This window comes from Agrilus planipennis, unplaced genomic scaffold, assembly GCF_000699045.2.
Source record: "Agrilus planipennis isolate EAB-ADULT unplaced genomic scaffold, Apla_2.0 scaffold165, whole genome shotgun sequence".
NCBI classification, from domain to species: domain Eukaryota; kingdom Metazoa; phylum Arthropoda; class Insecta; order Coleoptera; family Buprestidae; genus Agrilus; species Agrilus planipennis.
In genome coordinates this window covers 332,365-356,363 of record NW_020439087.1, presented here as the reverse complement: position 1 = coordinate 356,363, position 23,999 = coordinate 332,365, and the positions used below count along the sequence as shown (strand labels likewise).

At 31.9% G+C, this 23,999-nt stretch overlaps 1 protein-coding gene across 7 annotated transcripts in view; it reads left to right on the top strand.

The window, feature by feature from the left end:
* LOC108738082 (rho guanine nucleotide exchange factor 10) overlaps positions 1-23,999 on the top strand; it is a 207,177-nt gene that overhangs the window by 161,939 nt on the left and 21,239 nt on the right. Inside the window, exon 1 of one of the 7 annotated variants that reach the window (XM_018471324.1) lies at positions 17,502-17,958. The exons of the other annotated variants lie outside the window; for them this stretch is intronic. Coding sequence (XP_018326826.1) covers positions 17,919-17,958 — 40 coding nt within the window. The 5' untranslated portion in view covers positions 17,502-17,918. Of the gene's footprint in view, positions 1-17,501; positions 17,959-23,999 lie in introns of those variants that run through there. 7 annotated transcript variants of the gene reach the window in all.

Genomic DNA, 23,999 nt, shown 5'->3' with positions numbered 1-23,999 from the left:
CAACAGCAACTACGACCAACCGACCTACAAGGCTAACGATCCGTCGATTCAGATTAACTTATTTATATACATATATTTAATATATGAAATCCTATGACATTGTCAGTTACTTAATATCGACGGATCGTTAACCTTGTAGGTCAGTTGGTCGTGCTTGTTGTTGTCACCTCTCGTGGTTTAGTGGTAGAACATTGGTGCGTAAAGCCAAAGGTCCCGGGTTCGATTCCCGGCGGGGGAGTGACAACAGCAACAATTTTTCCCTCATTAATTTGAGGTAGCGTGTAGTGGGTAAAAAATTCAGAAATGAATTTTCAGAATAATATTTCATATTAAACTAACTCACTTCTAAAAGATATCTAAATTATATGTATGTTTAATCATAGTATATTCAGTATATAGTTACATTAGTTCGACGGATCGTTAACCTTGTAGGTCGGTTGGTCGTGGTTGTTGTTGTNTTATATACTATATTGTTTCGAAGGTACTGTGCAATAGATGTGCACAAAATAAAAATCATTTGTGTTACATTGTAATTTTTATGGAGCTTTTTACGTCTTGGGTTATATTGAGCTTAAAATCTCCTTATAACAGTGTGGCAACCTTTGAACCATGCAAAAATAAAAGTTGACTACGTCCCTGTTTTTAGGCCACGCTTGGAGCAAGGCTGTGCCCATAAATCCAACAAGAGCGTAAAATAGTAATAAACAAACTCACATTCGCATTCATGTAAAATATTAGTTAGAAAATTAGGATTAGGATGCAACGGAACTGTCATGACAGAAGTTGAATCGGACAACTACTCGGCAATTGCTTTCTAGTAAATTATGTAATCATCATCCTAAAGGTCGTCAGTCCTAAGACTTATTGGACACGCACTTCCACTCTTTCAGTCGGACAACTACTTGTCAATTGCTTTCTAATGAATTATTTAATCATCATCGCCATCTTTAAGGTCGTCAGTCCTAAGACTTGGGCAGGCACCTCCACTCTTTCAATAGGACAATTACTTGTCAGTTGCTTTCTAATAAATTATTTATTGATCATCCTAAAGGTCGTCAGTTCTAAGACTTATTGGACACGCACCTCCACTCTTTCAACCGGACAATTACTTGTCAATTGCTTTCTAATAAATTATTTAATCATCATCATTATCCTTAACGTCGCCAGTTTTAAGACTTGTTGGACACGCCCCTCCACTCTTTCCTATACTAAGCTGATCTCTACATTTCGCTAAAACTAGAATATCTAACATTCGTAGCAATTTGTGAACAGTAATCCAATCTAAGTCTACTTCTGCTTCTGCTTCTAATACGTCTCTAAGTAGTCCTTCATACCTATCTCAAAATTTAATAATAACAAGTTATACATAATAAACAATAATTTAATACTGCAATCTACTACAAGACTGAGATTTCTATAGAAATATTTGCAAATACTCGCAATACCGGCGCATTCGACGGATAAGTGCGTTATGTCTAAAAAGTTTCGATAAGCTTCTGATGTAAAAACGCGGAACCAAATGCAGAAGCGGATGTGACTTACGTCGTCTACATTATGAGTTCTTCTTCCTAAAAATTAAGTCAAGCTTTTTCAGTTTTTGACATTTGTTATCTATTTATCCCTTAAAACAACCAGTCTCGAAAACATTTTATTCATTGGTAAAGTCAATTCGAAAAGTACTCGAAATGGTTCAGAACGGGTCGGGCAAATAACAGAATCAGGCGACACATAAATTTATTTCTTTTTTCGTAATTCTATAATCATTCAATCAACGTATGTTCCACTTCTCGTTTCGATTGTATCTCGTTGTTAAAGGAAAGGAAAATGTAATCACATAAAGGTCCTTTCTACATACCTATATCTTACTTAATGATTATCCAGGAACGACATGAATATTGAAAGCAGGTGACCAAAGGAACCAAAAGCTTTTCTATTAGTCTGCGTATTACGTATATAGAATCACATAAAGATATAATATACGTATCTAAAGATAATGTGAATATCGTATCTTTGCTCTAACGAGATCTCAGGAGGCTTAATAAATAATTTTCGAATAGCTTTCAGAAATACGACTTTTTTATTATTAGAAATGGTTTCCTTCAAGTTGAGCTTTTTAGAGTATTATTTGTGTAGAAGAATGTGTTATAAAGAAAGAATTATTATTTAATTTCCCTAATTAAAAATTNCAAAAAACTGAACGAAGCACGTGTCTGCAAATAAAATTGCTTGTTTTAGTAGATAAGGGTGAGCGTTTCTTTTTTTTATTTATTTCATTTACTCCTCACGGTTGACTCCGATTTTCTATTTTAGCATATTGGAATTTTTGTGGTTAATAACCTGCCCTTTTGATGAAATAATAATCAATACAGTTGTCTATTATTATAGTTTCCAGTAAAGGTCTTTTATTTAAGAATTCTAAAAATACGTGTTGCATGTATACGAGTATAATAACGTGTCGAATTCTCCTAGAGGATTGACCATTGGAGGAAATATTTTATGAATGTAAAGTCTGTAAATTGAATAATTTAGGTGTTGCTAGTTTCACTTGAAAACGAAATGAAATGAAAATCATTCTATGATACAAAAAAATGTTTATTTTCTTTTATTCTGATCAGATTTATTGATTCAGATAATAGTTTCATCTCTTTTAAATTAATATTTTTTCAGTTTCCAAAGATGTTATTCAGCTTCGAAATACATCTAAGATACAATTTGTTTTGTAATAATTAATAGATCAAGTTTGTAGTGGGTAAATAAAAAATCGAAAAAATGATTTCAAATTAATATTGCATATTAATCCACTATTAAGTAAAACAATGTCTTAGGATTTCATATAATCAATGTCGGGTTAAAATAAGAACGGTACGTGGAAATTTTTGGTATAACTTTTCGGGTTTTATTATAAGATAAGAGAATAAAACTCAAATCATTCGAAGGTACTGTGCAATAGATGTGCACAAAATAAAAATCATTTGTGTTACATTGTAATTTTTATGGAGCTTTTTACGTCTTGGGTTATATTGAGCTTAAAATCTCCTTATAACAGTGTGGCAACCTTTGAACCATGCAAAAATAAAAGTTAACTACGTCCCTGTTTTTAGGCCACGCTTGGAGCAAGGCTGTGCCCATAAATCCAACAAGAGCGTAAAATAGTAATAAACAAACTCACATTCGCATTCATGTAAAATATTAGTTAGAAAATTAGGATTAGGATTAGGATGCAATGGAACTGTCATGACAGAAGTTGAATCGGACAACTACTCAGCAATTGCTTTCTAATGAATTATTTAATCATCACCATCTTCAAGGTCGTCAGTCCTAAGACTTGGACACGCACCTGCACTCTTTCAATCAAACAATTACTTGTCAGTTGCTTTCTAATAAATTATTTAATCATCTTCCTAAAGTTCGTCAGTCCTAAGACTTATTGGATACGCACCTCCACTCTTTCAACCGCACAACTACTTGTCAATTGCTTTCTAATAAATTATTCAATCTACATCATTATCCTTAACGTCGTCAGTCTTAAGACTTGTTGGACACGCACCTCAACTCTTTCCTATTCTGAGCTGATTTCTGCATTTCCCTAAAATTATAATATCCAACATTCCTAGCCATTTGTGAACAGTAATCTAATCTAAGTCGACCTCTGCTTCTACTTCTAATACGTCTCTAAGTAGTCCTTCATACCTATCTCAAAATTTAATAATAACAAGTTTTACATAATAAACAATAATTTAATACTGCAATCTACTACAAGACTGAGATTTCTATAGAAATATTTGCAAATACTCGCAATACCGGCGCATTCGACGGATAAATGCGTTATGTCTAAAAAGTTTCGATAAGCTTCTGATGTAAAAACGCGGAACCAAATGCAGAAGCGGATGTGACTTACGTCGTCTACATTATGAGTTCTTCTTCCTAAAAATTAAGTCAAGCTTTTTCAGTTTTTGACATTTGTTATCTATTTATCCCTTAAAACAACCAGTCTCGAAAACATTTTATTCATTGGTAAAGTCAATTCGAAAAGTACTCGAAATGGTTCAGAACGGGTCGGGCAAATAACAGAATCAGGCGACACATAAATTTATTTCTTTTTTCGTAATTCTATAATCATTCAATCAACGTATGTTCCACTTCTCGTTTCGATTGTATCTCGTTGTTAAAGGAAAGGAAAATGTAATCACATAAAGGTCCTTTCTACATACCTATATCTTACTTAATGATTATCCAGGAACGACATGAATATTGAAAGCAGGTGACCAAAGGAACCAAAAGCTTTTCTATTAGTCTGCGTATTACGTATATAGAATCACATAAAGATATAATATACGTATCTAAAGATAATGTGAATATCGTATCTTTGCTCTAACGAGATCTCAGGAGGCTTAATAAATAATTTTCGAATAGCTTTCAGAAATACGACTTTTTTATTATTAGAAATGGTTTCCTTCAAGTTGAGCTTTTTAGAGTATTATTTGTGTAGAAGAATGTGTTATAAAGAAAGAATTATTATTTAATTTCCCTAATTAAAAATTGAGGAAAGTTTTTATTTTTTCAACTGTAACCAGCTTTATTTGTTTAAAAGATTTAACTATTTACTAGAAAACATTTTTATAAATCTTTTGTCGTACATTTTCTTTCTTTATGCGAAGTGAGATTATAAAAACTGTCATAGGTTCTCTGACCAACTAGTACATGAATACAAAGTACGTGTACACATTACAATAATCAAGTGCCCTGTGTGTTGTCTAACGTAAGTTAAACTTTGTTGGCAAACATTGCATGGTCGTCCAACTGTCTGCCAGTAATAAAATTACGACATTATGGTGCTGTGAATAATCTTGAAAAAGTCGCTATGGCTATGACACAGTTCAGGGTTAAGATGATTCAATGCTAAACCACGTCAACATCCGTGGTGGCATGCATGTTTTAGTAAGAAGGAATATTTTTGTACACATTAAAAAACCACGGTCTGTTTCTAAATTTTTCTTATTAAAGTTCTTAAAAAAGTTTGCACAACTTGATAAATTTATTTGTGAACCTGAAGTGTTATCCTGAAGTTACCAACTAAATTAATCTAAATTCTAAAACGTATTCTATAGTCAAAATACCTTTCAAAGACATGTTAAAAATACCAACGAATACAAGCAATTTTTAAATTATTAAGGAGGGGGGTCCTTATTAAGGGTAGGGTTTCAGGGAGGTCTCTAATTATATGTTAAGGCACCAAAGAGTAAACATTCAATACTTAACAGAGAAGAAAGAATTGTATAATATTATGTAAGTTTCGATAAAACAGAATTTCAAAAAATAAGCGAAGGTAAACCCAAGAGGTTCAGTACGTACAAAAATTAGCGCTCAGTTTCCTGAATGCATGCTTCGAATTAACTATGCCGGGGGTGGGATCTGGATTATAATTTTAATTCAACAATAACCTGAACAGATCCAAGTTTGGAATAGAACCACTATTTGAATTAGATTGTCTTTATTTTTCTATATTTTTATACTTTCGTTAGGGTCTAGAAGGGAGGAATTGTTTACGTTTCTAATTATGTAAATTTAAACAGCTGGAAGTTACGCAAGATTTTTCTGTTATATTAAAACTCTAACAAGATATACTGCTTGTCGCAATTTTTACATTTTACATTTATATTATATTTTTCTACATAGGTACGCCGTAAAATAAAGTTTCCAAACTTTCAAAATTATTCCAGTTCGTTGTTATGTGTTCCAAAGAAATGGCGTTTTATAGAGTAAAAGACTGGATGAAATTTTACTAACGATAAGTGACAAAAAATATTGAATAATTTTAATAATTATTCATTTTAAGGATTACAGTTCCATCAATATCTCATCAATCATATTAGGTACCTTCTGTTTGGATACCACAACTTTTCTAATTGTTTTGTTTTGACTTTGTCGATGAACAAAGAATATTTAAGCACTTTTATCATAATAAAAGTCGTATTTATAAATCATTCGTCCTTGACGAAAGTCCATTTCAAATTGCAATAACTTGCTCGCCGTACGATATTTAAATTGATTGCACATCATGTTTATTTTCTTCCTGATTTCAGTCGTACCTAAGCATTAATAGATTTTTTCCAATTGACGTCTCAAAATATTTTTCTGTACACCTGTAGGTATATACGGTCATTCGTTAAGGTAATTTATTTTTAGTGAAGATGAAAATGTCCTGTTGTGTCACAATCGGTATGTTAATTTTCCATTAGATTCTAATTTAAGATTTAATTATCCCTTCTTAAACTCTATAAATCGCCCCCGTAACCAGTTTGCGTCACTAACTAATTCAATATCATTATCAGTTACATACAAAAGTAAAGAAACTTGTCGATAAGGGTACATATGTATATTCTCAGTTTTTTTGAATGTTAGCGAATAAATACCTAATATCTAAATAGATACCCTTTTTTATCACTTTTTACAAACTTTGATTTTCGTGAATCTTGTTTTTTCTTACGCTATTAATAAGATTGAACTTTAACTTGCTTTTCCGATAGTAAAGTCTTTAGTAGGGGTGGTGGGGACCTTTTCACCGTTAGAGGCTACATTTAATATAAATGCAGCATGCAGTTTTTGCATAGTTTTATCAATTCGAGCTGCAACATTGTAATTCGTGTTATGCTCAACATGGCACCGAATCTACTGTCAAATTGTCCTGAAATTGTCATTAAATATTATAGTTAATGTAAGGCCTACCGTTCTTGAACGTCGCACTACCGCTGGTCTGTACCTACAATCTTCAAAAAAAATTGGGAGTTCTAAAATTACTTTTTTGTAGAATGTAGATAATAATTGTCATGTAAGAGATTTTTATAATTGAATAGAAGGAAAAGGTAATACATAAATCATTAAAATTATCCACCTCTGCAAGAGAGACTCCTGATTAAAAAAATTTATTTACCCTAGAATAATTTTTCCCAAAATAGAAGTTTACTGAAAGTTGTCACTCGAAAACTTTCATCAATTTCTTTTTAATCTGATGAACATTTAAATCGGCTACACAGACAGCATATTTAAGGATATAATAAAAAATGCAAAAAACTGAACGAAGCACGTGTCTGCAAATAAAATTGCTTGTTTTAGTAGATAAGGGTGAGCGTTTCTTTTTTTTATTTATTTCATTTACTCCTCACGGTTGACTCCGATTTTCTATTTTAGCATATTGGAATTTTTGTGGTTAATAACCTGCCCTTTTGATGAAATAATAATCAATACAGTTGTCTATTATTATAGTTTCCAGTAAAGGTCTTTTATTTAAGAATTCTAAAAATACGTGTTGCATGTATACGAGTATAATAACGTGTCGAATTTTCCTAGAGGATTGACCATTGGAGGAAATATTTTATGAATGTAAAGTCTGTAAATTGAATAATTTAGGTGTTGCTAGTTTCACTTGAAAACGAAATGAAATGAAAATCATTCTATGATACAAAAAAATGTTTATTTTCTTTTATTCTGATCAGATTTATTGATTCAGATAATAGTTTCATCTCTTTTAAATTAATATTTTTTCAGTTTCCAAAGATGTTATTCAGCTTCGAAATACATCTAAGATACAATTTGTTTTGTAATAATTAATAGATCAATCACCAAGAAGTCATTCGGGAATATTACCAAAACGGAAATTCTGACTTTTCCTCCTCACACGAAGTCTGCATTCGGCGGTCAAATTCTGAAATATCTTTTTAACCTTCGCAAAAATGTTTCTTAGTAAAATTCCGGAATTCAACTCTGTGACGACTGGTTTATAACACAAATTCAAAAATGTTAGAGAAAACATATCAAACTCTTTCGTCCCTTTGGTCTTCTCCGCAGTCAGGTAAAGAAGGTAAATGGCGTTAAAATTTTTTTTATTATAATTCAACGAACGGCCCCGTGTTGTGTATTACATTTGATTGTTATCATGATTTCAGTCATTGATTTAGAAGTGAAATATTTAAATTAAACCAACCCTTCTTGAAAACATGGTTTGGCGTAATTAAACAAAAGGAAATAGAAGGAGCAACTACATATATTGTTACGCATAATTAATATTATATTATGTATCAAATCCACGAAGTACTGCATTATAAACAGCAAACTAAAATTCTCAGAAATCGAAAACCTAACACCATTACAGTTAATTATCTTCACAATGAAGATTGTAATGAATATGTGTATGCATAGTATAATGAATCGGAACAAAGAATGAATGTTATGTTGTGTTGATATCAGCATCGGTATTGATATGCTGCGTCTTACTTTTTATAAGAAATAATACAATAACGATATTATTTTGAACATCATTTCAGGGAAAGTTTCCCAAGTTTTACCGCCGATTTCTGTGTAATCGCGGATTAAATTGAACCGTGGGTTATAAACACGAATTTATGAACTTAAAAGGCTCGAGTAGACGTCACTGAGCTACACTCTGGTAACTTTAGAAATTGGTAAATTGAGATATAAGAAACGCCGAGTGGCACTGCTTTCCATATAGAAGATGTAGGAGGATATAAAAGAAAATGGTATTTTTGCATTAAATTTTTTGTAATAAAGGGGTTCCTAAGAAAATTATGTAATTCAGACACACTTTATCTATATGCAATGCTTGGAGGTTTGACCATTAACTTACCCCCAAGAGATTTTTCAAGAGGATTTCTTTTCCTTTTGTTTAGTTCATTGAAATCTTTATTGTTTAACTGTGTTGAGGATTAAATATCTTCGATTTATTTACAACTTTTTTTGGGCTTTAATTGAATGTATCTTACCACATTTATATTTTTAAATAATTTATCTACACCCTTTACCTTAATTATACTGATTACTGTTTTCTTTTGTTTCAGGTATGTCTCTACTATAACGCAAATGGTTATGTATAATTGGTAAGATTGTTTTCAAAAAAATTTTTTTAAGGATTTTGACACTCCAAAGCTCTGCTGAGATTACAAATATAAAAGTAAATTAGCAAAAAGAACCATTTAGTGATACATAGATGAAAACATAATAATGAATATTTGTTTGTGACCGGTCACATATAATATGTATATGTAATACATAGATCAGGGTAGATCTATGATTTATAACATAGTTGCAGAGGGTGACAGGTGGAATAGATGGATGACTTCAAAGTCAAATAACTCACTTTCCAATCATATCTCACATCAGGTGATACCAAATCAATCAATTTGCATTAAAGATGATACCAAAAAAACTGAAAAAGTCTAATACCTATTTAAATAACAAAATAATCTGAACGTTTAAGTTCATGATCCTAAAGAGTTGGTTTATGTAGTAAAATCCAAATAGAGTAATGTATATTTCTCTACATTAATAATATTTTTATACAAATACTCCCATTTACAGCAAAAATCTATAAGTAGTTCATTTTTTAACTTTATGATATTAAATACTAAAACTAAAAAGCTTTTCTAAAAATAAGAAGTGGTTTCAAATTTTCGAACTGAGTTAGATGTAAATGTTTGAGTAGCAGATATTAATTGCTGTAAATGGTAAAAGACAAGTATCGCAGAGTTATCCTGCTAAAATGAGATATTCCGTGTTGAAAAAGCAAATATTTTGTTTGCGGAATACCTAGGTAGACGATCTTCATTTTTTGAAGTTAGCGACTGATGTGACTTTATAAAACTCGTGTAATTATTTGATTGCACTACTTAATTAATCTCAACGAGTAAGGCTAATTTAATTAGATGACTTGTTGAAAGTTGGTATTCGTTCTGTCAAGGTCTCGTTTTAGATATTTGAGGCTAGGCCAGAGGTTACATTTTCTTTGTTTATAACCGTTTGTAACACATAATAATTTGCTTTTAAAGCTGCTTAAGTTATCTTAATATTTATCTATGAATACGAAAGAAAAAAAGAAATATTGTCTTAATTGTTTCCTCTCGATAATTTCAATACAAAATCGTTTTTACGCTTAATGGATGTTTTTGTCAATTTGTGAAGCACCTATTTTTTCAATATCTTTCTATTTGGTTAAAAATGGAAATGGAAGTGTGAAAACGACAGGTAAGGTGAATTTATACCTAATTTGGAGAACTCATAAATATTTTTCACTTCTTTGCTAGAATTTTCCTAGGCAACAGTATTATGTTCCTAAAATCATATTTTATGTAGGTATAAAATAAAGGAAGAAAACTTAAAATGCTTTGAGACTACTATCCTACGTGAGAATTGTCACACTTTCACAGTTATTCTTGTACGCGACTTGTAGTGAAATTTTATTTCGATTTCCTTATTCGAATCAAGTCCTTCAGAACTATTTGATGCATTGTAACGGTTGTTTACTTCAAGTCCTTTTTTGCATTTTAACCTTTTTTTTAATTTTTATTGTAAAATGTTTTTGGTTTCGAAAATACGCAAAAAATTGTGTATAATCTTTTTAATATGAGAAATTAACTGTTCTATTCAGGAATTTCAGAAACTATGTTTTCAGTAGTTAGGGTCATTGCGCATGTTTTCGTCCGTTTAGTGGAGTTGTCAACATTGAGACGCGAGAAAGATGTTCTAATACCGCAATGTCGATAAATTACATCACAATCTATTGCTAGTATATCCTATTTTAATTGTTATTTGACCATAAGTCAATTACTTGTACCGTTTTTTATAAAAAAATATTAAAGGCAAATATACGGATTTTGACAGTTTTCGTCCACAAAAGCTAGTTGTCCAAATATAAGCGAGTTTTCGACCACTATTTTGAAAAATTGAGTTGATAAGAAAATAATACAGTATTATATGTACTAATTGTAAAATACGTTTTTGCCTTGTAATGTCCAATTCTTCAATAAAAACAGTACATAAGTGGACAGCTTCAAAAGTTTTTATAATAAATTTCGAAAAACATTGTAGGTACATGTCTGATATGCACAAATTTTTCCCTGAATTTTTCCGAAAATAGTGAATGTTTCGGCAATTGTTGGTTTTTTAGGCCACCTTAGGGAAGATAGGAATGGTTTGTACACGAAAATTGTTCTTACCAATAAAATTAACACTTTTCACCCTATTGTGAAACATACTTAATGAAGTAATCACAAGTTTCACCATAGTTTTATTAGAAAAAATCTTAACAGGTTTCGGTCACGCGACCATTTTCAAAGGAATACAGTAAATTATATACTATATTGTTAGGATTTTTTCTAATAAAACTTTGTTGAAACTTCCGAATAGTGTTTGTTTTGATTTTACATCATTGTATTGTTCTTATCGCTTGTAACAGCAATGAACAAATTTTTATGTTCTATAGTTCATTAAGTCATTCAAAATAACATTTTAATTTTTTTATTCACAAAACGAGCAATCGACTGGACGAAAACTAAATGTTCGATTGAAAAGCAAATAAAGATTCAATTAAAAAATACTTTAAGATTAATTTATACGTTTTACTTAATTAACAAACTACAAATTTTCTTCAGTTGTTTCAGTTTTCGTTCAGTTGGTCGAAAACTAAACCTTTTCCTTGATTGGTAATCCAGTATTCGTCCATTAAATTTTGGCTAGTTATTTTAATTTCAATTAATTATTAATTAGTTAATAAATTCCACGTTTAATTATGTTCAATATGCATTAAATAAGTACTACAAACGAATACAAAAATTGTTCATGCCAAAAATTCTAGCCATTGCGTCTCACTATTTCTTTGAGTTTATTGATATGTCATCACCGCTGAGAAGCAAGTCGTCAAATAATAAGTTTATTATTTTCCAATATAAGTTGTCTAATAATCTATTATATTGATTTTTATATTGCTTAACTATTGGATTTTTAATAAATTCAAGCTTGCATGATGATTATCTTCAAACGGACGAATACAGGAGTTGGACGGAAAGCAGACGAAATCACCCTATTTGACGTTTAATTTTCTTTACCATTGAATATAAAAAAAACCGTTCATTATTTAGGTCAAGATATTTAGTTCGTTCTAATACAAAAGCCTATGTGGACTTTGGAGCAGTTGCCCTTCCTTCTAAATCGATATCCCCTTTTGTAGATAATGAAATTTTTGCTTACCCGCTGAATTTTTTATTTCGGTCTCTTCTTGTAGAATTTAGATAAGAACAGAAAATACACATTTTGTAATAATAACGTAACGTAGTTTGGAATTTCAGTTGTCTGTCTGTACCTATCTATTATTTTAATACATGAATTTACAATTTACTTTTGAGGATTACGAAATTATTCCAGCCTATTCAACTTTAATTAACAAAAACCTATTAAATCGGCCTAATTTACAATGCCGTATTAACTATCGGTCACGCTTTCCATGCTGTTTCCAACTCACATCTATTTTTATAGCTGTGGGGTTCATTCATATTAATAAGTAATTACCTCCATGTATTACTCGTATGTATATTTATAGTATGTGCCCGAAATTTTTGATTTAATTAGACTACATTCGTTTTTATTTTCAATCTTTTAATAATTGTTTTATTGTTGTATTCTTTTCAAGATTACCTCTCACAATTAGTCGTTCTATTTCTATGCGCTATCGTTAGACCTTTTAGATTCTGCTTAACAAGATTACTTTCTAATACTTACTAAAATCGTGACGTGCAATATAAAAGACCTTTTTATAAATTCGAAACAAAAGTCGTTACTGACATCTCTATACTCTACAACACCTTTAACAAAGGTTTTGTATGCTCCTATAGAAGCACCCCATGTGCTTGTTAAATATTTTTGTGGTTGTTGGGCTTTGAACAAAAGAATTGTGCATTTTTTGATTAATTTCAATCCCAAAGAATATTGCAATATATATTTTATTTACAAATAATGTACTTATTTTCTACTTTTGATAACATTCCTTTAAATGATAGAATTAACAATATTGATACGTATCTGTTTGAACTTGTGTTGAACTAGTATTGTGCACAAAAACGAGTTATTTGTTTATTGATTACCATACTTTCGTTCAACAAATTTTGACACGCTTAATCGATATTAATTATACATAAAAATTTCTATTTCTGAACTATATAAAGTAAACAAATGGAAACTAGATGATAATAAAAATATTAAAAAATGTTCTGGTAACAGTATCTAAACACGTTAATTTAATGGTTGCTTAGTTTCTAAAATTACGTGCTTAAGGTTGTTTAACGCTTTAGCTGTTATAATTTTTGTGTATGATCTCAACATTAACAAGACACTTAAAACGATTATTGAATAATTATGGGATTATTTACGTTTTTCGTACTAGGTATCTAACTTCTCCGAAAAAAAAAATTTTTTTATGTTTTGTCTTTCTAATTTGATTATGTAAATTGATATGAGCTGTTTTGTGGTATTTTAAAATTCATTAAATGAGTACCCACTATTTCCTTCAGTACAACAAAAAAAAACTCGAAAATCTACTTTTTTACTTATCACAAAAACGACTGTTTTCAAATATTTCTTATGCTACCATGTACGATGTTGTGGAAATAAATCATTGCACAGGACCAAACAAATTGAAAACTATGTCAGTGTCACGCAAGCAGCATTTATAAGATCGATATGATTTTTAATTCATTGTTTGGAAGCATTTAATAAGATTGATGTATTGATCTGGTTTGATGGAATTTATTTAGGAAATGGAGATTGTTCAAACAAAAGCTTCCTTCGGTCTTTTTTCTTCTATTCTGTAAACTAAAAACAATCTAATTAAAAATAAAGCAATATAAGGTACGAATCCAGTGTGGAACCTCATATTGCAATGTTAACCACTGCGATTACAAAAAGTTTTTTGTCAATGGAACCGTGGAACGAGACCAGTCCTGTCTTTATAACAGGAGATGTAGCTTTCCGCATTTTTAGATTTTTTTGATTGAAACTTTTACTAATTTTTCAACATAAATGCTTTCAGAAAATACAAAAGCAAAACAATTTTTTCAATCCCCAAATTTTGTTAAACTAGAATTTAGCTTTTCTTCTGGTAATTTGTTCTCACATGTGTATTGTGTAAATGCAGAAGTTTTCGTATCATCTTATCCTTGTAATTTTTCGAATACATCAAATAGTATTCTAGAATTTGACTAGTTCTTTGATTATGGACTCAAATCGACCCCATTGTAAGATATTTGTCATAATGTGTAAAGCATCGATTAGTCCTTTCACCATTTTTTCATTGGAAAAAGTGCCATTTTAGCTTTATTTCTGTGATATAATAATATCTTTATTAAGAAGAAATGGAAATTAAGGAAATGCGTTCTGAATAACAAAGTATAGTTATAAATCTAAGAAAAAATACACAAGGAAAATTTAAATAGAAAATGATACATTGATTGTATCATAGGGTTTAATAATCATTAAAGTATGAAACAATTTTTTTCCACTTCCCTTTGATATTTCATTATTTATTATCAGTGCAGATTAGTCCATCATACGCAGAATTGCACGTACGTAATCTGCAATACAAGCGTAATATCAAGTTGAACTTTTCTCTTTTATAGAGGAAATTAAATGTCGATTGAGAATTACCAGTTGCTGGTCATAAAACTTTAATGTTCCTTTGAATCAATGGGATTTTCTATAAAAGTGGCAATCTGAAAGCCATATTTAGTTAAAACCATAAGCCTGTTCCAGGGACCATTACTCCTAAACCTGATTCTCTTTGTGTTACATAAACGTCTTTTGTTCAGATCCATTCGGCTGCAAGCGGCTCTCGTTCCATAATCCGATACATGATACGCCACCGACGAACTTGCCATTACGTAACCCAATAACCCCAGACCTAAACAACACTAGCTTGCAAGAACAGCATTAATTAAAACTAACTAGTATTGCCAACTCAACAGCCATGCTCTTATTGTTAGCCAAACCGCTCCGTTGTTTGACAATTCTTGTCTTAATCCTATAGATCATTTCCACCTCACTCAAAACGGTGAATATCCTTTCGAAAGTAATTAATAGCTTACGAGTACACAAATACAGAAGTTTCTTGTTTTGATCCGAAAAATCAGTAATATCATTGTCCAAAAATTTTTAACAACGGTCAATAAAAGCAATTCCTGGAAATTTCTGTATGACTAGTGATGCACAAAACAAGATTTCTTGTCTTGTTTAGCCTTCCTACAACTTGTTCTTTTTGGCTTGGGAATTCCCATATGCCTGATTTGTCTAAATTCATGTGTGTTAACATGCACTTACGTTTTCGAGCACCTCCCACATTATACATTTTAGTTAGTTTTAAATGTCAGAATTCCATAAATGTAAATTTTGTATTATTTTATCATTGCATTAAATGTTACGCCGTGCACTGCCTGCTTTCAGAGTTGATGGTGTACATCAAGATATGCTTGGTTTGAAACATTGAAACCAAAAAATAATAATTCTTGCTTCTTGCTAAGTTCTTGACAAGAAATCTTGCTCTTGCTTAGAGAAATTCTTGTATTGTCTTGTATTTATTCACAAATTTCTTGACTTATTCTTGCAAGAACTCAATTTCTTAATACTTTTACAGTACATATTTTCTGTAAACATTGGATGATTAATCGGTATCCATAAATGTTCAGTATTGTAAAAGCTGGATTTGCTGATTCAAGGAGAAGGTGCATAAGTAATTTCTGTTGAATTCTCTAAGAGTTGTTAATTTTTGTTTGCGTATGTAGGTACGATTCATTTGAAAAAGGGTAGATGGGCTTTGCTGTTTTTACTATAGTACAGAGTACAATACGTCAAGTTTTAGTTCCAGGACCTCTCAATCCATGGGATTGTTAGGTCCTTGCAATAGCTGAACAATTTTTTAATCAATGAAAGTGTCCCAATTACTTTTACGATCTAGGGTTGTTCGGAAAGTCACTTCGTTTTTTCCCGACAGAGGATTTAATTGTATTCTTTTGCACCCAACTTCACATTTAAGCCGTATAATTTTTACATGCTTTGAGAGCTCATTTAGCAAGGCTTGTGTGTGAAAAATTCCAATTAATTCTACGCAGTAGTTTTTGGTTGGTGCCCTTTTAAATATGGAGAGCGATATGCAGCATTTTCGACATATCTTACTGTTTTACTACAGAAAGGGTAAAAATGCTGTTCAAGCCAGAAAGAAATTGACTGATGTGTATGGAGAAGGTGTGTTGACAGTACGCCAGTGCCAGAACTGGTTCGCTAAATTTCGATCCGGCAATTTTGATGTCGAAGATGCACCACGTTCGGGAAGGCCGGTTGAAGCTGATAAAAACGCGATAAAGGCATTAGTTGATGTGAACCGGCGAATAACAACACGTGAGATCGGATTGAGGTTAAATTTATCAAATTCAACAGTTTATGACCACTTGAAAGGCTTGGGATTATCCTCGAAGCTCGATGTATGGGTTCCCCATGTTCTCACAGAGAGAAATCTGTGTCGGTCACTCCAAAATTTTTTAGACGGTAAAACCTTCACCTCAAATGAGGAGGTCAAAAACCTCCTCGATCAGTTTTTTGCCAGCAAAGACCAAAAATTTTATGAGCGTGTAATTATGCTACTACCAGAAAGATGGCAAAAGGTGTTGGACCAGAACGGTCAATATATAATTTAATAAAGTATTTGTGTATTATACTAAAACTGTCTTTCATTTCCACAAAAAAAAACGAAATGACTTTCCGAACAACCCTATAGTTTGGTTTATTGTAGGTGAGCCAATTTAGCCTATTCAACCCAAATAATAAAGCGACTCCCTCAATCGGGTCTTTCTCTTCACTTTAAGTACCTACAATATTTGGAATTAAAAGGTATGCAGGTATAATTAGGATGCTGTTTTTTTCTCTCGTTGTTAACGCGGTCTTTTATATCCTGGAGTGATAAGAGCTTTCACTTGACTTAGCAGGTAGGATTATACGAATTTTATAACGGTACGCGTAATAGCTAATATAAAGCATTAAAGAGTTAATGTAATGGAAAATCCAAATATGAGGTTTTAAGGATATCTTTCAAATATAAACAGATTTTGTACAAACTGGGGTGTTTTACATTCTCTGAGTAGTATGTATGTATGAAGTCCTTGATTATCACCGAGATAAAAAAAACGCTGCCATTAAACATAATATTCGGAGAATATTGAATAGATATTAAAGTTGTTATCAATTCAGTTTTAATTGTGGGCATTGGTATTTATAATTTTTTGATTGATTTTTGCAAATATTAATTGAAAAACGTTCATCTCGAAGGATAATATCGAAATAGAATTCGTGAAGTTGCCTTTTTTGTTTCGTAAGGTATTATTATACCTTCGTGTCAAGAGTTGATTAAGAAAAACCTTTTTTCAAGGTTGTCAAAGTGGAGATAAGTTAGAAAATCGAAACGGTTTTGTGTATTAGTTTAATTAATTTCTTAAAAAATTAATGACTTTTATTGATATTATTTTCGGTCTCGATGCGTACCTACACGGTTTGCTCAATTTCCGCGTCACACTTGATACGTATTTACATATCAAATGTGATCTAATTTTGAGGGTAATTTACATAAACCCGTTGGTAGTCACCTTGCCTGCTTGGCGCCCGGCTGTGCCGCCACGGTTCGCTCGTCCAACGCGCGGGTGTTAGAGCTTGGAACTGGAGATCGTCGTCGCCGTGAACAGCTTTAGCAGCAGGAACCGACAGTCTACAAACTGTCGCCACCTGCAGCACTTCTGCGAAGCGTACCGATACGTTCTACGCTTTTCCTGCTAGTTCAGGAAATTACGGGCGCGATTTTCCATTTGCCACCTATTCCCCAGTAAGAAAATTGAGTACAGATAATAATAATTGTCATGAATATTACGCGTGTTTTGTTATAAGACGATAACAAAGTTTATTTGTCTGATTTGTTATTGTTATAACATAAACTACACAATAGTTATTGCGATCGTCTTAAAGATCGTAAAGTGATGTGACTTTATTTTATTGAAAGTGGGTGGATTTTTCTTAGATAGAAGAGCAATTTCCAGTGCTTATATATGCAATCTTTTTGCATTAGAAAGCCAGACGTTCATAAAAGTAAGTAAAATATTTAATAAATACGAAATTGTGTTACTGTACAGAGGTATCGTAGAAAATTGTAATTGAAGAAAATTGATACGGTAGATAAACGTTGTGGTGTGAATTTTATAAATATTTTAAGACAACAAAAACTTGCTCGAACGTTAATTCCAGTAGATGTTTTGTAAAATGTGAATTTTAGTGGTACAGTGATAATTAAAGTTTATATAACAGATAAAAAAATGCTTACGTTGGTACGTAGAAAACCTACATTAAAAATAAATACAGTAAAATGCAGTATTTTAACAATCGTATATTAAATAAGTTGCTTTCAGTTTTATATTATTATTGCCTAAAAATTTAGTATAGGACTGCGTAAGTATTTACATTTTTTTATCTGTGTAAAAGTCTTGACTTCTCTTTATAATTATTGAGCAAATGTCTAATGGATACACTGCAGTGTGTACAAGTCTTTAATGTAAATAACATTAACCTTTGACATCTACATTTTACTTTTGTTTAGAATAAATTGCGTGGACATACATATAAAATTAGTTAGATATAATATGTTTTTAAAATAGTGCTCATAAAGTTATTATGTTTATCATAAATATTCCAGTAGGCATTATTTTTGTGTTTTGTTATTGTTATTAGCCGATTTGAAACAAAGAAAATCGCACTTTCATTTCACCCTTTATGAGAAAAACAATTGTATTTTGTCTTGGAAAAGAAAGAGAGAGAGACCGATTTCTGTTAAAGTTGTAACACGTATTTGTTTTAGTTTTGTTTCGGTAAAAACTGTTTTCATCAATTTAATGTATTCGTGTGGTAATCAGAAATAAATAATTATTGATTCTCACAGAATATGTCGTAAAGTATTGGTCTTTTTCTCATTTTCCTCCGTTCGTTGTTTTTCTCTTCCAAAGTTTTTCATTTAATGCAATTTACTTAGGACTTTAAAAGGTAATCTTCTGTATTCTTGATTCACGATTCGTGTCTTAAATTTGAAATTTAAATACGTTGTTCAGTAGAGCACGAACGTAAACAGAAAGTAGGAGTCAAGGCTGCTTAATATTAAATTATTTTTATTAACTACAGTCAATCTTCCCTAATTCGAACCTTCGAACCGCAACCAATTGTGTTCGAGTTAAAGAAAATTCTAGTTAATTAAAATTTCCGCTGTAGGTACCTTTAAAAAGAATCAAGGAGACAATTTATAGTATGAATTCTGCACTCGAAACTTGAATGAAAAGAAATGGAAAAATTCCAGTTAAAAGAGTTTGGTAAAGCAAAATATGTCGAGAGGAAAAAGTATTGTATTCGATTTAGAAAAGAGTTCGACTGTATATTGCTCAGTGTAGCTCAATCCATGGGATGGACGGGTCCTTGCAACAGCAGGTCAATCGGTGGACAATTTTTTAATCAATGAAAATCGCTATCGCTACATTTTATAACCTAGTTATTCTGTTCTAAGCTTTAACCTTTAACTTTCTTTAACCCATTCGAACCAAACAATAAACCGACTCCCTCAATCATATCTTTCTCTTCATTTTAGGTCAATCGAAACGGTTGTCAAATGAAAATTTGAAATTTATGGTTTAAGTTCAACTGGACAACCGTTTAATCCAACGCGCATCTCAAAAATTTGGGCTTTCACATAAGATAATGATGCGTGAATGAATACCTGAAACACAAGTTCACTGTGGGAAGTGTTTAGCTATTACCACATTATCGTTTAATTAACTTATTGATTTATTGCCTCATAAAGTTGCTACCCTTTAGTAAGATCCGGAGTTGTGCATACTTTTGGGTAACTACGTTCAAGCAGACTCCTTGAAGCATGTTTGTTCCTAAAGGAAAATCAATAAGTCATCAAAGATTGATTTTTACAATCGTTTTATTATATTTTCAATAACTAGAGATAGCAACAGTAATTTAATATAGGTGTAGTCTCTACCTTCTTAACGTTGTGGTCCCACTGCTGCCCATTTCATTACTGCAAGGGTGTCTCTAAATTGAAGATTAAAGGAGAGATTATACAGTTACAGTATTTTCCCCGTCACCTTTGCTTGTAAATAATAGTTTAAAAACTATATATGCAACGTAATGTAGTATCCCGACATCATCCAAGTCCTGTTTCCATCTTACTGGAGTGGAAATTCATTGGAAAATTTTTATTGGCCATCTGACTGTTCATTTTCTGTAAATGACCCTACCATCGTAGTTATTTCCTTTCCATTATGTCTGAGATGTTTCCATCAACGTCCATTATTTCTCTAATTCTGCTATTCATTACGTGGTCCAGCCTTGAGTTTCAGCAACTTCGTCACCAATAGTCCATTTCTAGGGACAGCAGTTTTAGTTTGTTACTTTTGGTCTGTTCCCATGTCTTTGGCCCATATGAGGTGATGCTCTGAACGATATTCTAGTAAATTGCTGTTTTCGTTTCATTTGTGATTTTGTTATTCCAGAGAATTGAGTTCAAGTGTCGCATTGGTCGTCACCCTTGTCCGATTTTATTCTTTATGTCTTCCTTGCCTTTCTCTGTGTTTGATATCGTGACACCAAGGTACTTAAAGTTAGTACAGTTTTCAATTTGTATTTGACAATGTTTTTGCACACAAAAGTAAATCGAATTTATTATAACATTTTCATGCATGTGGAAGTCCATCATATTAATTTTCTTTAAGCATGATCGCTTCAATTGGTCGTTTTGTATTTCACCTTTCCATGATGTGTTGAGGTGCATTTTTTCTCCTCCTACCCTCAAATTGTTTATGATTGATTAATAAAGTTAAGGTTTTGGCGGAAGCCACTATGCCTCTGGCAGCAATGAAGCGAGCAGCACTGGCATTAACCCTTTTCTATCTAGCTAAAACCTCTTCGTGTTTGAGAAGATGTGCCAACCTATCTCACAAAGTCCTCTGTTTCGGTTGTTTATGTAATACATCATTTCTAACCTTTTCTACTCCTGGTACTTTATTCATCCTATAACACCACATTTAGAAATGAGGAGGTATTGGAAAGAATAGGAGAACAGAGGACTCTGTGGAAGACAATAAAAAATAAGCGAGATAGGTTGGTAGGACACCTCAGGCATGAAGGTCTAGTCAGAGACATATTAGAGGCAGAAACAGGAGCTAGGAGGGGTAGAGGTAGGCCTAGATTAGATTACTATTCGCAAANAGGTAGTAAGTTTTGATCTTGCTCTCTATTGTACATTATATGTGCTATTGGCGATTTCACTATTTATTTATATATTTTAATTTTGTGGTGTGATTTTCCTTTACATGCTATAATTTGTTTTGTGTTTTGTCTTGTGTGTGTATTGGTGTGATCCTAATTGTATTTTTCTTATTTGTGATTTTATTTTCATTTTTTTGATAAACCGACAAATTTAATTGTTTTTCCAGTAATATAAAAACGAAAAGCGAATGCAAAAAAAGCACCTCGAACTTTTACAGATAAAACTGCTACATCGACCGCTCTTTCGGTTTGTAAATAACAATAAATTGAAATTAAAAAAATGTTATCTATCTACAAATTACTGACACGGGCAGAGCAATGGTCAGATTAAATCAAAGGGTTTGTTTATCAAATTAAAATTAATTCTCGACTCTAGAATTTATAAAATACCTGTAGGGATTTGGAGCCACTGGGAACTTATGAGATTGTAACTCTTTCTGTTTATCCACGCTCCACATTCACCTAAAAAAATAATTATTATTTCCGAGGTATGGAAATCCATATTGCCTACCTTAATGTAGAGAGCCCTGGATTCTGCCATGGCTACCATAATACGCAATGGCGCCCCTGAAAGTTTATGAATATTTATACGGATTTAAGAGCGGAATGGCTTATTGAAAATGCTTTGAAGTTGCTTCACTTTTTTATATATATATGAGGTCTGTTTAAAAAGTATCACGAATTTTGTGTTTTTTCAAAAATTATTTAATTATTGTTCCCTTCAAAGTAATCCCCACCAGATATTATACACTTGTCCCAACGTTTTTTTTTTTCAATCAGTCGAACCTCGAAGCATTTGAAAAAATTATTTTTTGTGATCTTATTTTTCTTTATCTCTTCAATCGTAGCGTGGCCTCTTCTGTTTCGGGAACAAGAAAAAGTCACAAAATCTTGGGAATACGGTGGCTGCGGCATTATTAGCGTGTTGTTATCATGGTGCAAAAGCCAATTTTTGTTCTTCCACAAATCCTGGAGTTTCTGGCGGATTGCTTCTCGCAAATGGCGCATAACTTGCAGATAATATTCCTTATTGACCATTCTACCTTGTAGCAAGAACTCATCATGCATCACGCCCCTGTAGTCGAAGAAAACTGTGAGCAGAATCTTGGCGCGCTTTTTTCGAGCTTAGCTTGTGCTGCAGCTTCCATTGGGATGATTGAGCGTTGGTTTCCATGTCATACCCATACACCCATGATTCGTCACCAAATTTGGGTCATCGCGGACAGAGTCCAACAGCTCCTTAGAAATGTTAATGCGATGCTGTCTTTGGTCGAAATTGAGCAATTTTGGTACGAATTTCGCGACGATCCGTCTAATGCCCAAATCATTGGTAAAAATCGAATGGCAGGAGCAAATCGGTATGTTTAGGTCCTCAGCAACTTCTCTAACGGTGATTCAACGATTGGCCAATACTATTTTCTTCACTTCATCAATGTTTTCGTCCGTTGTTGACGTGCTCGGGCGTCGGGCACGTTTTTCGTAATTCACATCTTCTCGACCCTCTGAGAACATTTTGTACCACCGATAAACTTTTTTTTTTTGGTCCAAGGTAGGTTCACCATATGCCACAGTCAACATTTAGAATGCGTTGGGGTTTTTCACACAAAATTTGACACATATCCTTTGATTCATTTTTTGAAATAATAAAAAATCGAAGACAATTCAAAACACGTGCAAGCAAAGCAGCTGTCAAAAATTAACTGGGCCAAACTTGTCGGTGTAAGTGAGAGACATGAGTACCAACATAACGCCACAAAAAAAATCGAAAATGGAATATAGGTAACCCGCAAAAATTTAAAATTCGCGGTACTTTTTGAGCAGATCTCGTATATAATGATATAGTTATTTTTTCTATTACTTCACCGGTATCGATTTGAATAAAAAATAAAAAACATTTATTCTAGTCACAACGTTAAACGTGAGTTGCCTATATTAATTAGCCGTTGTTAAAGTGCATTTATTCAATGAACAAAATTTCTTTGTTTATTCCACAAAGAAGTGACCGTTTTTACGTCAAACAACGCAGTAATGTTTTATATTGCACAGGTACTTGACTATTGTATTTTTTCCATAAAAAAGAACATAGTTGTATAAATGTGCGCGTGTAATTTTCCACATAATTATAACCAATTGTTTCCACTATGATTAAAATACAATACGCAGAGACGGACTTTTGTCATTTATATTATTGTATGTGTATGTATAACCGTGGAATTTTTACGAAAATCTTCAGGTATGTACGTATTTAATATCATATACAATATAGTTTGGCAAATGTATAGATAATAATATCAAAAATTCAGATTATAAAATATTTATTTGCTTGGATAGTAAATGTTAGGCTAAATTTTATTAAATTGTTTATAAATAGGAATATACCTATAACAAAACAAAAAAAATTTGGAAATCAAATTCAAACAATATTCTAACTTTCGTTAAATTGGTTTAACTTTTTAATTCTTTATTCGTATTAGGTATTAATAGCAGACAAACAGATAATCAAATAGATGTCTTTAATTAGAGATGTTATGCAATAGTACTGAGTCACCTGTGACAAACCCAAGTTTATAATTTTATGCCTCGTATTAAGATTTTTATACATACTTATTATGTATATTATTTTGATTCTTTTATTAAACATATTTTACTAACGACTTCTTATGATATTTTGTTGCGAATTGGTCTTCATTCGAAGTGTATTTTTTCTTTAAAAATCCATAAAATATCTGGTTAATTTTAACAGATTTTATTGCCCGTTGCATTAATATTTTATTCCAAATGAACCTGCTGTATTATGCAGAATAGTTGCTAAT